The sequence below is a fragment of the Suillus plorans genome (genome assembly GCF_016647745.1).
Source record: "Suillus plorans strain S12 chromosome Unknown HD556scaffold_87, whole genome shotgun sequence".
Taxonomy (NCBI): Eukaryota; Fungi; Basidiomycota; class Agaricomycetes; order Boletales; family Suillaceae; genus Suillus; species Suillus plorans.
Genome location: NW_024537471.1, coordinates 201,990 through 215,839, shown reverse-complemented (window position 1 = coordinate 215,839; position 13,850 = coordinate 201,990). Strand labels below are relative to the sequence as shown.

The 13,850-nt window shown below is 48.9% G+C and overlaps 4 protein-coding genes across 4 annotated transcripts; 1 reads left to right on the top strand and 3 right to left on the bottom strand.

Moving 5' to 3' along the window:
• Positions 1-500: 500 nt before the first annotated feature.
• Positions 501-2,141, bottom strand: HD556DRAFT_1449384 (uncharacterized protein; the record flags this gene model as incomplete). Its single annotated transcript, XM_041307585.1, has 5 exons — positions 501-662; positions 719-1,156; positions 1,207-1,524; positions 1,574-1,652; positions 1,708-2,141. The coding sequence occupies 5 exons, from the start codon at positions 2,139-2,141 to the stop codon at positions 501-503; spliced, it is 1,431 nt and encodes a 476-aa protein (XP_041154285.1).
• Positions 2,142-2,662: 521 nt separating this feature from the next.
• Positions 2,663-3,201, bottom strand: HD556DRAFT_1313220 (uncharacterized protein; the record flags this gene model as incomplete). Its single annotated transcript, XM_041300765.1, has 2 exons — positions 2,663-3,027; positions 3,075-3,201. The coding sequence occupies 2 exons, from the start codon at positions 3,199-3,201 to the stop codon at positions 2,663-2,665; spliced, it is 492 nt and encodes a 163-aa protein (XP_041154284.1).
• Positions 3,202-4,253: 1,052 nt separating this feature from the next.
• Positions 4,254-5,112, top strand: HD556DRAFT_1214009 (uncharacterized protein; the record flags this gene model as incomplete). Its single annotated transcript, XM_041296634.1, has 4 exons — positions 4,254-4,496; positions 4,543-4,704; positions 4,753-4,905; positions 4,963-5,112. Coding segments are annotated over 4 exons (708 nt in total), but the record flags the coding sequence as incomplete, so codon positions are not given.
• Positions 5,113-5,936: 824 nt separating this feature from the next.
• HD556DRAFT_1313218 (uncharacterized protein) lies at positions 5,937-9,030 on the bottom strand (the record flags this gene model as incomplete). The annotated part of the gene is made up of 12 exons (XM_041300764.1): positions 5,937-6,347; positions 6,542-6,729; positions 6,785-6,826; positions 7,027-7,222; positions 7,267-7,511; positions 7,568-7,663; positions 7,738-7,806; positions 7,858-7,986; positions 8,067-8,130; positions 8,183-8,305; positions 8,347-8,516; positions 8,571-9,030. 12 exons carry the CDS (start codon positions 9,028-9,030, stop codon positions 5,937-5,939), a joined length of 2,193 nt encoding a protein of 730 aa, XP_041154282.1.
• Between the last annotated feature and the right edge of the window lie 4,820 nt (positions 9,031-13,850).

The following is a 13,850-nucleotide window of genomic DNA, read 5'->3' as shown; positions in this document are numbered from 1 at the left end:
GTCGATATGCAGTTTGTTCAGGAAGCTCGGTGTTGAACCCGTCAGTAGTACCGAACAATGAGATGGACTGGACGTAGTGCGAGAGTTGGTGCAATTTAGGAATATTGAAATGATCTCGAACTTCGAGTTCGCGCAGGATTTCTTTGTTGGCGTGAAATACCGAAAGGGCGCTCTCCAGATGATCAAGGGTGTCAACTGTGTGTATTCGAAGCTGCGCATAATAAGAAAAATCTAGAATAGCGCGTGCAACCACCAACACTCCACTGGTAAATATTAAAAAATGATTCTGTCAGTGCGAGCCTTGTTAAGCATGTTTGAAGCATACCTTGGTACTGCACCAGCAAGCAACCCTACAAAAACACGCTGCATCTGCTTGTGTTCTGTACCCGTCCATTGTTTCACCGTCGAGATTCCTTTTTGAAGTGCCGAAGACCGGATAATCCGGTATGGCTTTGAAGCGTGCGTCCATTTCAGCTTGACCAACGATATCAAGGCACCATTTAACCAAGTGATCTTTGAAGACCCTTGTGGAGTTGGTGTAGGAGGTCGGGTGTGAAGGCAAGGAAGATGTCTGTGTGTGGAAGGTCAGCCCAAAAAGGATGATAGACGGTGCGTAATCCATAGTCTTTGAATTCAGCTGGATGTTGACCATTTTGTCGCTTCTTCAATATCTCTTTTATCAATGGAGGGTCCCGCATCGGTGTACTCAGTGGATCACCTCTTTCATCCGCCGCAACCAGACATTTTGGGCAACGGTTCTCCTTGCAACATGCACCAGGCATTGTTCAGGGAAATCCGCCACATATGCTGCAAGGATCGGGTAAACTTGGCGGATCATCGAGTCAGCGCATACCATTTCAATGCCATTTTGTCCTGCAGCAATGAGCGGTTGCAGCAGGAGGGACATACAATGGTGGAAGAGCCGGTAACCAGCAAGGGAGCGTGTATCTGATGTAAAGCATTCGAGTTTTTCTGCAGGTAAGTACCCAATCAGGACTGTTGCTCGTGCTGACAGTTGTCGCCTTTTTTCTTTGGCAATGTTGCCGATTGAGAGGTATATAGGCCACGCAGATTTGTCACCTCGGAACTGTGACAAACATGTCTTGTCTGAAGCAAGAATGATAGGTGCTATGGTCGCTCCTTTCGGTAACTGTTTCTGGACGTTGTAGGTCAGTCTTTGCTTAACTTTTTGGATCGCATACTCACTTGCTTTTCCCCCCACCAATCTGCAGTCCACATGTCACCAATCACTCGGTTGAGTCCCGCAGAGTCTGTGTATGCTTGTGCAGGTGCGTACACCATGTGATCCTTGAATTGAGGATTTCCGATCAGGTCTTTGATGCACTCCACAGGATCACGCATCCAAAGCTCGACATCTTCATGCAATGGTTCACCCTTCTCGTCTGTTTGGTTTCCCCGGACACTGATCTTCTTGCAGCTCCAGGCAGCTCCATGCGGAAGTTCATCGACCTTCTGGAGGAACGATCGGTTGTTGTGGAAGGATGGTTGCATTCGGTTTCGTGTCTGTCACACCAGTAAGTCCAATTCTTTCAGCGGTCAATGTGTAACTTACTATCGGCAACTTTAGAAAATCATTGGTTCGGGTCTGGCCCAGACTTTTAACGAGCCACTCTGCGAGTCCCCATTCTTCCCTGGCGACTGAAATCAATCATTTTGCAGAGGAGATGAAGACAACAGGGTACGTACTCATCGCAAAAAGGTGCCCACTCGTCCTCACCCATGCTTTTTTTATACTTCCGATAGCTCTCAAAACCAGTTTCTCCCTCCCGCAGAGTCCGTCCACCATCAGGGCATTCCTTGAAATATCGCCCACTATTTGTTCTCACAGCATCTTCATCAGAAACCTCCTCGATGGTCACCCTCCGACTTTTCAGCGCTGGTGGGTTGCCTTGATCAGCATCGGAGGACTTGGAACGTGAGCGACGAAGCGGCAGGCCAAATGAGCTGCCAACATCATCGTAAGCAAAGTCCACTTGTGGGCCATCTTCATCATAGGTGGCCTCAGTTTCTTCGATCGTTAACTCCCATGCCCTTCTACATTCAGGGCGGCCAGTTATGTGTCTCTTGACACCACCCCTTGTAGGGAACTCCTTACCACAAAATACGCAGCACTGGGGCATGGTTGGTGAATGTTTCGAGTGAGTGTTTCGAGTGAGTGTTTCGATTCTGATTTGTAATGTACCTACTTAAAATAATTTTCATGCGCCCTGGCCTGGACTCAATCTAGGCACACTGAGAACGCAGTCAGTTATGGAGACTAGCTATCCATGTTGGTTTTGTTGATTGGGAGGACGATCGATGGGGTGCAGTGGACGGCTCTCCCAAGAACCCACCTGAACGCAATCCCAATGGTTTTGTTGATTGGAAGGACGATCCATGGGGTGCAGTGGACGGCTCTCCCAAGAACCCACCTGAACGCAATCGCTTATGGAGACTAGCTCCCAGCTCTCCCAAGAAACCACATGAACACAGTCGGTTATGGAGACTAGCTCCCGGCTCTTCCAAGAACCCACCTGAACGCAATCGCTTATGGAGACTAGCTCCGTTGTTTCACCAATATCGGTAGGCTCTCCTCATCACAAGGTTCAAGTTTATTTTCCTGGCACAACTCCATAGCATTTCTGACATGTGCCGTAAATTTTTACCAGATGACTGTACCTTCTAGTTGCCACGCTACACTAGTTTCAAAATACCATGGGCGGCCAGAAGCAATTCTAAAAGTTGCACCCTTCGCCTCCTCACAACGCTTCACTTCTGCATCCCAGCGCTCACTAACGAGTCTTCGCAAGCTCGCTTGTAAGAGGCTAGGAGTGCCAGTGCCTGGTACTAATTCTATTAGTTGCAATTTTTTGGCGTTCTCGCAGGCCTTCACTTCTGCCTCCCAGCGCTCCAAAATGAGCTTGCAAGTATATTTGGGAAACCAGATGGGGCCTGGAGTCTGACGAAATGGAGGGCGCGGGAACATGGGGCCTGTGTCAGGCTCTTCGAGCTTTGGCCTGCAGGCCACTGGTAAGTACATTGCGATAATTGGGAGGGGCAATGGGATAACTGACCTTTTGATCTCGAGTTCCCGTCTTTACGAGCAGCGTCTTTGTGACCGGCAGATGGTGACATTGTGCTGGAGGATTCGTCAGAGTGTGGTGAGTGTTTGAAGCAAGCTTTGTACCGTTTTTTTAACATTGAGGGTATCCATGACAGTGAAAAAATATTGTGACGGTACGCTCAAATCTTTTTATCCTTTCTTTCATTAAACACACAGCTTTTAGCCAAACGAGCCCTGGAATCAACGAACAATCAAGGTTCAATTGTGAGTTGTTTGTATGTTTTATGGTCTTATATATTTTGCTAACGCTAATCACACCTTGTGCTCTAGTGACCATGGCACCTCATACTAAGGCTGCCTCCAAGCAGCAAAAATTTAAGCCCACCTCGTCAATGCCTGCAGCACCGCTGAATGCGCGCACTACCTCGTCAATGCCTGCAGCACCACCGAGTGTGCGCACCGCAAGCGGTCGAGAGCGTTGACCAACTGAAAAAGAATCCTACCGTTGTAAGTACTACTAAAATATTGTATTTTACTCGCTCATGATCCTCTATAGTTTCTGAATCTCAACATATTACCCGTCGTCAAGAAGTCAAGGAACAGAAGTCGGAAAAGCAGAAGAAAAAGGCACTGAAGGCCGCCTATCAAGACCGTCCCGACAACTTTGAGCAAGAGCCTTCGGAGCTGCATAGCGACATCGACAGGCAAGAAGATATGATGGTCTGAGCTTTTTTCTTCTTTCCTAACTTAAACGAGCCACTGACCATACTTTATTCAGTTCTCCGATCACAGCATCAAGACAAAGTTGTCAAACACTAGTGCCCTGAAGTTCAGCGCAGGCAAAATTCCCCCGAGATGGCGCCACAGCAACACCAGCGCACACATAGTGCCTACTAATACTGACCGGAACACGAAAGGAAAAAAGGGTATGTGTTTTCTATCAATATTAGCCTGACTATCCTAATATCCCTCTGTTTGACTTTATCCAGCACCACGAAGCAACTTGAATGCGGCCAATGCCCATCTCAATGATGCTCCAGACGACACTCCTACCTTGGACGCTGATGACGATGACAGGTCTGAGTCAACCGACCTGGATGACGACAACGATGACGACAACACTGGTGAACCATTGCCAATAGCTCGGGGGACCAAGCGACAATTCAACATGTCCTTAGAAGATGTCCTGATAGTCCCGAAGGTCAAGAAAAACTCGGACGGTTCGCGTCAACGTGTCAAAGCCAGCGACTTTGACAACATCTCCAAAGAGATTCTCACAACGGCCTGCTCAATTTTTCGATGTCTGATTGTCACACGAGCCCCGTTTCCTGATTCTGTCGCCGTCGAGACAAATTTGGCCAAAGAGGCCTGGCACGAGGCATGCAAAATTAAAGATATTGATGTCAAAATAACACCTTTAGCAGTCAAAATGGTAAGCAATCTGTTCATACCACGCTCTGGGTCTGATTGATATGAAGCTCTTAAATCGCACATCACATGTGCGAGGTGAACTCAAAACCAAGATGCGCCTGCTGACTAGTTCTTTTTATGGTTTCCGGGCAAGTAATTCCATGCAGGTGATGCAACAGAACCGAGATCGGGCAGAGTCGTTGAAAGCCGATTCAGCCTTTATATTCAAGGTACGCAGATGACAATCTATATTACTGTGTGCTGACATTGGATAATAGGACTGGTCGTCAAAGAAGGGAGTCTACAAAACCGAATTGCTCCAAGAGGGCATCAACCTCATGTGGTTCTCAAATCGGAACGACGAGGGCCTCATCTACCATAAGTACTTCAATCCCTTTCCTGTTAGAGCTCTCGCACTCGTGCTTACAGCGGTGAGCTTATTTTGTATTCAAGTTCTTATGAGGGCACTAACAATGTCTTATTCATAGATCGAATGTTGTATCGACGAGTGGCTGCCAGGCATCAAAGAAGACATCAAGTTCACATCCGCTACATATGGAGCTGTCTACAATAATCATTTGGGCTCACTGCTGCGCTTTGATGAGCGCACTGCACCTTACAAACTTCTCGAGAGAATCTGTACCAATCTGCATGATGTAGGCCGGTATGTTTTGACTTACTATTACTCTAGTATTCTAACATTCATGCTTCGAAGTTTCATGCAGGTGTTGAATCACTCGGTCTGTCATCGGCTAGTACTACATCCCGGGTCCACACTGAGAACAAGGCCTTTGAAGACGCCATTCGAGAGTACCAGCTGGAGGAGCAGGATGACGCAGAGGCTCCGAGTCGTAGCCAGAGTGGTGCACCCTTGGCAGCACTTTCAAGATGTTCCCACATACCGTCAGACCCTATTATTATGTAGCAAATATATAGTCTAAGAGACCCCCTCCTCCAGGAGGCTTCGCCCTAGTTTTCCAAGGATGTGTGGCCATCCCTCGAGAGCATGTAACCAGAGCCTCATCACAGAGGGTAAGCGCAACCTCCTGGTATGTTCCCTGGAGAGCCTCAACATAGCAGCCTCTCCAGATGCTCACTGCCTGCCTCCCCATGTCAGCATCTCCAGATGTCAGCAAGTGTGATAGCGGATGTGTTCTGGAGCCTCTCCGTATCTGTATGTTATCCATACTTCCATACTTCCATATTCCAGTTTGAATGTTTTATTCCATTTCTGCACCCAATCCTCCGTGATCGTGATTGTCTTGAGGAGTCAAACGAGGCCTGATCACATACAAAACATTGCATTGGCTGATACTATGGTAGATACAAAGGACACGGTAGATACGTCAACGTTCGACAGCAAGCACGACAACCAAAAATGACGAAACAACTCAATATATACGCGGCCGAGGAAGTCACCTGAATGCAAAAAATGAGGCCTGCGAGCCTAAGGAGTTCGTCCTCAATCCTCCTGGTCCTTGGGGTACTCGTTAGGATACTCACGCCCATACCCATGCTGGTATCTGCCTTGTGGACCAAAATATGCACTGCTGGGAGGGTGCCAATAAGTCTCGACATAACCGTCGTATCCATCGTGAGAATTGTGGTAGGGAGCATCATGGTAATCACCGTGATACTGAGGCTGAGGACCATGGGGGGGCTGGGGGGCATGAGCCATACGGGAGTCATGGTAATATTCGGGCGGCGGGTAACGAGCAAAGCCTTGTCCATAGCGCGATGGCATTGGACCCCTTGGGCGTGGACCATACATCCCTGGTCTCATGTCTGCATCGTGCGCCCGCGTCATGGAGTGACTCTCGGCATTAAAGTCTCCGTCGGTAGGTGCAGCCGCCATCTCGGATTCGGTACGCCGCTCATGATGGGATCATGGCATCCCCATGACAGGCTCCCTGCGCCCAATGGGTTGGTCGTGAATTGTCGCAGGCTGCAGGGATGGAGGTTGCATGAGAGGCGACTTAGCTGCTGGCCCAAGAGATTCCCCGCCTGCAGGGATGGAGGTCGCACAACAGGCGACTTAGAAGCTGGTGCGAGAGATCCTGCACGCACGATGTTGTCCGGGAATAAGTCTACCGAAGCATGACGAGTTGGCGAGGGAGGCAAGGGACGTGTGGGGAGGCTGTTGGTAGCATCAGCATTGCTCGAGCGAGTCTCTGCTGCAGCTTTGTTGACGGCACTACCGTCAGGAGCATCGACGTCATTATCCACGATGGGATCGACTGCAGTCACAGGATGCTCTAAGGATCGTGTCAGTCAATGGAAATTGTAACAATGTAGTCAACAAATTCATACCTTGAGCTGACGAACCATTAAGCAGACGTTTAGCAGGTTTGGCTACAATATACATCAGTCGCCTTATAGAAGCAAATGCAAGAGGAACAAACATACCTCATACATCTCGAATATGTTCATCACCGGAGGACTCAGCAGTCCCCGACGGTGCTCTCCTCTCAGGCACCTTGGGTTTAGGCCTCACAGGTACCTTACCTTTCATCTTCTTTGCTGAGACTGCCTTCTCTGCAGGCGCAACAGACGGTGACCTCTTTTGGATGCTCGCGAGGCGCCTTCGGATTTCGCCTTCCGCTTCTTGGAGGAAACATCATCTTGGTAATCGGAGTCGAGAACCACTGATTCCTCCAGGTTTTCATCTAGGTCCTCTGAGCCAGACGGAGTATCACTAGATGCCAAGGAAATGACCTCCTTGTCGACCTTCTTCTGGCCCGTCGGGCACTTAACGACTTTGAATTCTCGGGAGGGGGGAGGCTGGGGCGGACAGGTGCAGACACGCTTGGTTCGTCATCGGACTCGTCAGCAAGAGATGTTGTGGAAGCAGGCAGTGCCGATGCTTTCTTTGATGTTTTGCCTTTGACTATGGAAGTAGCTGTGCTCTGCTTCAGGCGCAGAGCACCCAGGCGATCCGATTTGCCATTCACAAAAAGGCGACGTCCTGCAGTATGAACCGAATCTGCTGCAGGAGGCGCGCCCTCCACTACTGGGCACTCAGAAGTGAGGACTTTAGCTGTATAAAAAGATCATTTGTAAGCAGGCGAAGACTGAAATTGAATAAAAACATACCTCGCTTAGCTTCGGCAATTTTTTTGATGCTCATGGTCCCCGCCTTCAAGGCTGCGATGACAATGCCGGTCTCCTTCAGAGTCAGGTTTGCGATACCTTTATTACGGTGGTATGAAAACCACCTGGGAGGAGCATGTCCTCCGGATATCCTTTGATGATCATTGACATACGCGTGAGCTCCGATGGCAGTGTCTTCCACGGAAAAATCTTGTTGGACGTTAGTTTTCCGCCCAGTGCATCTGTCCCTCAGTGTCAGCGAACAAACGACAAATGAAATACACTCAAAATACCAATTTGACGATGCAACTCATCCTTGATCCACTTGATTCCATGCTTGGAAATGTCGAGAGATTCTGAAGGGGGGACTGAAGCCCCGCGTACGTTGGCATCGATCCCAATGCTGTCTTCATCAAAGGCCTCTTCGACGACACCGAGTGATGTCAGGTTACTAATGATTACATGAGAACTTCGTCACCAGGAACGTCGAGACAATACTTACTATACCTGGCTTTCAAGTGACCGATGATAGTATCTTCATCAGCCCTACAGCGCGATTTCCAAAACTAAAATTAAGATAGTGATTAGGTGACGTTTATGTGGCCTACAAATACTCACACCCTCAGCTCCAGGTGTCGTATGGGCTAGGCCCAGCGAGCCGTCTTGATTAACGACTTTTCCGCACGCTACAAAAGCAGCCTCAAAGCCATAGCGAGCTGCTGCAGAGTCCATCTGTCTACCCTCAGTAACACAATAGTAAAACATGACGGAATTATACTCACAAGGCCAGAGATCTTTGTGCCAAATTTGTGGAACTCTTGACCCCGCATAGCAACCGTCTGAGGAATACCCAGGAGCATCGCTGACTGTTCATGAAGCTCGAGGATGTTTTGCCACTTGTCCGGGAATGCTGCCTTGAAGAGTTCATAGCAATTACGGCGCACAGTGGCACCTTGAATCACCGCATTAGAATGACAGAACATCGGCCACAAGATGTAAAACTCACTTGGTGTGCCATGAATCTCGGGGGCCCTCCTGCCGAGCCTCGCAAGCTCGTCCTTGAGGTGGTCCTTGAAGTAACTACTGTAAGCGTTCCAATGGTTGACAGTACTGGTGGAGCGCGCATGGCTCTTGTTCCAAAGTATGACGATCTGATGAGTGGGGATGGCTGTTTTGCTACTTAGATCTTGAATCATACGTTCGAGTTCCACGAATCCCTCTCGGAGCACAGCATTCGCTGTCTGAAATCTTCGCCCCTTCACTGCAGGGACGACATCAGATGTATCGTCCATGGGGAAGTCGAAAGCATCATCCATGGGAAAGCCGTCAGTGTAAGGATGACCCTCCCATTCTGCAGGCCCTGTCGGAGTAGGAGGTGTGATGTAAGTCTGAGGCACAGCAGGTAGCAACGTCGATGAGCCGGCAATGTGGTTGTCATCTCCGCCATTTTCGAAGGAACCCAACATCATACCACTGAAGTCATATTGTTCCAGTGGTAGAAACGAGGGTTTTGTAAAGAAGTTGGGCTGTGGAGGCTGGCCACCATCTGGGCGAGCATTCTCAGATGAATTGATAAGAGGAGCCTCGTAAAACACATCTTGTATAGGAAGCTGCAAAGGCACCGAACGCTCTCGAAGAGCAGGCTGAGGAGGCACCGAACGCTCTCGAAGTGCAGGTGTTACGACTGGGATGAGTCGAGCTATCTCTGTCTGAGTAGACGGTCGGCAGAATGCCAGATAGACGTGAGTCTGCTCTCGATTGAGAGATCAAGGTTTCTGGCTAAGGCGAGTGTCGCTGACTCCCTTAGAATAGTGTTCTAGACAGTAAGGTTGGAGACCTTACTGAAGGACAATGTTCCAGGTAAAACCCAGTAGATTAAAGTAAGGAATACAACAGTGGGTAGGTAGGTTTATATACCAGTGTTCAAGCGGAGCTTGTAAATGTGTTATCAAGATAGAAGCAAGAAGAGGCGGACAGCCCGCTTGGCAGATAAGAGATAGCATGATAAGAGATAAGCGTGGTACGGACGGCCCGTTTAGAAAAAAGGGAATAGTATAGGGGTCTAAATGTTACTGTAACATTACCCCCTTACTAGGGTTGAAACCACCGGATTCAATCATCCTGGTTAGCATAGTAGATGGGATCGTCAGAATACTCTAAGTCGTCTTCTGGTCCAGCCTTCATGCGTTCCTCCGAATAGAGCATTTCTTCTTCCCTGCATAATGCTGCGTATGCGTCATCGGCGTCGTTCTCCCAGGCTGCGAGTGCCTGGTAAAATCCTTCGTCTTCCAGTTAGAGAAGTAGGGGTTTCTCCAGTATAGTGTGGGCAATAAAATGAAAGATGGCCTGGAGACAATTCTCGACAGACGCGACAGTAGTAGTCGGGCAATTAATTTGCCTATGCCCGATCGTCTTGCAGTATCTGCATACGCGGTTTTCATCAGGATTAGAGGAGGTCGCTCGTAAGGGTGATGGGCCTGGCTTAGGACTAAGTGCTTCATCTGCACTGGTGGCGCGTCTCTTTCCTTTATCTTTACCAGAGCGCCGAGCTCGCGTTCTTTTCCTGGTTAAATCGGTTCGTTGCATGGGGTGCCTAATGGCTACACCTCGTTGCTCTGCCTCCGCGATTAGCTCAGCAGGAGTGGCAGGTTGAGTTCTTCCCAACGCTTGCATGGGTACTATTCCATCCGTGAAGGTATGCGTCGATAACGAGTCCGGAATGATAAGCGGGGGATGAATGTGGAGTGAGGCCAATGCGTTGGCCAAGTCCTGTTCTTCATGATAGGATAGAGTTGTTGGTTTGGATCGCAGCGATCTCTTCGCGGGTAGCAGAGAACGCAGTATAAAGATGGGGAGGGTGTTCATAGTTTCCACCGTAGGAGCTGGTACGGGGACCGCTTGGCGGTTTTCTTCTCTGAGGGAAGCTAACATGGCTTCCGTTGTCTGCGCGAGATTATTGACCGCAGCCAGTAACTCATTAGGAATGTGAGAAGAGAGAGTAGGAGCAGCGTCTTGGTATGAGGGAGGAGGGGCTCCTCTAGTGGAGCCCATAGGGGAAGGTGGGCGCGCAACCCCTGCGGTTTGTTCTGAGACGATGTGGATGACCGTTCTAATATCGTCTTTAACTTCTTCAGGAATAAGGCGCAGAGCAAAGTTGCGTATGCGCCTCTGCATATGCATGAGACTGTGGCGGACCGTGTTGTCTTCAACGAGACGACAGACTCGTTCGATGATCTCGGTGGCTCTAATGATGTTGATGAGGAGGTTGATGGAGTGGGCGTTTCTTCCGAAGAGGACTCTGGTGAGCTCAATGGCATGTTGGGGGCAGAGAAGTGCTGCCTCAATGAGGGTGAGGTCTTCAGCTTGGGTGATGTAAGTTTCGTATCGTTCGTCATTGGAGTCAAGGGCGGAGGTTTCGAAGGTGGAGTGGTATGGCAAAGTGTAGGTGGATGCGGGGAAGGGCATATTGGTTACTTAGGTTTGTTTACAAGGGAATGGTTCGTTCAGTTTAGCTTGTGCCTCTTCTTATATGTTGTCAAAAGTTCTTTCGAACTCCGCAAGTTCTCCTCGGGTATCCATTCGTTGCTTCCGAAGAGTAGCCTATCCATGATACGAGATAGCGTCTTCGTTTACCCGTGCCTTTATGGCTAAGAATAGCTTCTATTTCATATTCTTCTTCGCCATTGATAATGTCAGGTGGAGGTTCGGTGTAGTTCGGTCCGTGTATCTCTGTTTCGCGATAGGACGATAGTTCAGAAGCATGGAACGTGGGGTGAACTTTCCACTGGTCTGGGAGTTTTAGAGTAAATGTGATGGGAGATAAGACTGCGGTGATAACGAATGGGCCGTATCGTTTGGGCGCAAGTTTCCTAGAAGGTAAAGATGTCAGGAGATTGGTGGCTGTAAGCCATACCTTATCTCCTATCTTCCATGGTCGGTATTTCCCATGGCGGGATCTTTCTGCCATTCGTTGCATGGCGATGTTATGACAAGCGAGTGCTTCTTCACGTATCTTCTGTAGGTTTCTGAGTCTTTCTTCTGCTGCTGGCGTGTCTGATACTGATAAGATGTGAGGGATCCCACGTGGTTCGTAGCCCATCATGAGGAAGAACGGGGACGTGTTCCTGGCATCGTGTTTCCGATGATTGTGGACGAATTCGGCGATAGGAAGATGATTTGACCATTCTAACGGGTTATTCCTGCAATAGATCCGTAGGTAGGTTTCCAGTTCTTGGTTAAGACGTTCTGTTTGTCCGTCTGTCTGGGGGTGGTAGGCGGTTGATGCGGCGATCTGATATCCGAGAAGTCGGGCCAGTTCTCGAGAGAATTTCGAAATGAACTGCGGTCCTCTGTCTGAGATCACTTTTTCGTGGAGGCCGAATCTTTTGAACACGTTTTTGAGGAATAGTTTGGCTACTCCTTCGGAGGTGATGTTTTTATTGCAAGGTGAAATAATTACCCCCTTCGTAAGCCCATGGTCTACCACGATCATGATAGAGTCAAAACCGCCCGATACAGGTAGGTCGGTGATAAGGTCAACAGAGACTTGAGAGAAGGGGCGAGTGGCGACGGAGGGGATCGGTCGCAACGGCGGAGTGACCGGGTGCGTGTCAGCCTTCATTTGTTGACATAAGGCACATCCGTCGACGTATTTGCGGATGTAAGTTCCCATGGCTGGCCACCAAAAATCTCGTTTGACGAGTTCTTCCGTCTTGAATCGTCCGGGATGTCCCGCAGTGGGATGATCATGGTGTTTAAATAACACGTCATGTCGTTGGGCTACTGGTACGTAAGCTCTATTTTTATAAAAGAGAACGCCATCGGTGCATGTCCAGTCGGAGAGGGCGGATTTCATTGGGGGAAGGCATACTCCGTCCAATGCTTCCAGGGCTTTCTGGTAGACGGGATCGTTGGTAGAGTTGCGTGCAATACTTTCTGACAAATTATCGTCAATTAGTCGCACGAACATGGTATCAGGGAGGAGAATGCGATTTTCGTTATCGTCTTTTCCGAGTGAATGGTCGGGGCGTCGAGAAAGGGCATCAGGGGCAGCCAATTTGGTCCCTGCGACGTGATGCAATTCTAACTGATAATTGGAAAGGACGAGCTGCCAACGTGCCTGTCTTCGTGTCAGCTTTTGGGCGGAGCGGAAGTACAAGAGGTTCATATGATCCGTGAATACTATCACGGTGTGGGGGCTCCCTTCTAAATAGTGGCGCCATTCGGAGAGTGCTCTAATGACTGCCAGTAGTTCTCTGTCGAAGATTTCGTAGTTTCGTTCTGCGGGGTTAAAAGATTGGGATAGGTAACCGCATGGATGGTACATTCCATTTTCATCAGTCTGCAGCAACACTGCTCCGGTTGCTGCCAACGATGCATCGGTAGCAATTGCGAATTGGCGAGTTGGATCCGGGTTTCTCAGTACTGGTTGCGATAAAAAGGCGTTTTTAAGGTGATCAAAGGCGTTCTGACATTTGTCAGTCCAAATGAAAGGGTGATCTTTCTTTGTGAGGTCGATAAGGGGTCGAGCGATATCCGAGTAGTGAGCAATAAACGTCCGGTAGAAGTTGCAGAATCCTAGGAAAGACCGTGTGTCTTTCAGGTTCTCCGGGGTTGGCCAGTGTTTGATTCCGTCTACTTTGGCGGGTTCCATCCCTACTTCCCCTGGTCGAATCACCATTCCAAGATATTCTACTTCTCGCGCATCAAAGGTGCATTTTTCCGGTTTAACGAATAGTTTCTCTTTTCGAAGGATGTCAAGGATTTCGATGGTCCGTGCTTGGTGCTGCTGAAGATCCTTTGAGAAGATCAATAAGTCGTCCATGTATATGACTAGCCATCCTTGGTTTATCTGCTTCTGGCAGAGGTTGGTCATGAACGCTTGGAAAGTTGCGGGGGAATTCGTTAATCCAAAAAACATGACTGTTGGCTCGAACAGTCCTTCTTGAGTGGTAAACGCTGCTTTCCATCGATCTTCTGGGTGGATCCTCACGTTATTGTATCCTGATCTAATGTCGATCTTCGTGAAATACTTAGCGTCGTAGAGTTGTTCAATGAGGGATTTTGGCAAGGGGAGGGGATATTGATTTCGTACGGTCCAATCGTTGAGATACCGATAATCCTGACAGGGACGTAGTTCTCCGCTCTTCTTTCCTACGAAAAAGAATCCGCTGGCTTGAGGTGACTTGGAAGGAACAATAAAACCTTTTCTAGTGTTTTCTTCGATAAATGTTTTGACAGCTTCTCGTTCTTTTCCTGATAACGGATAGACTTTTGACGTCTTGGG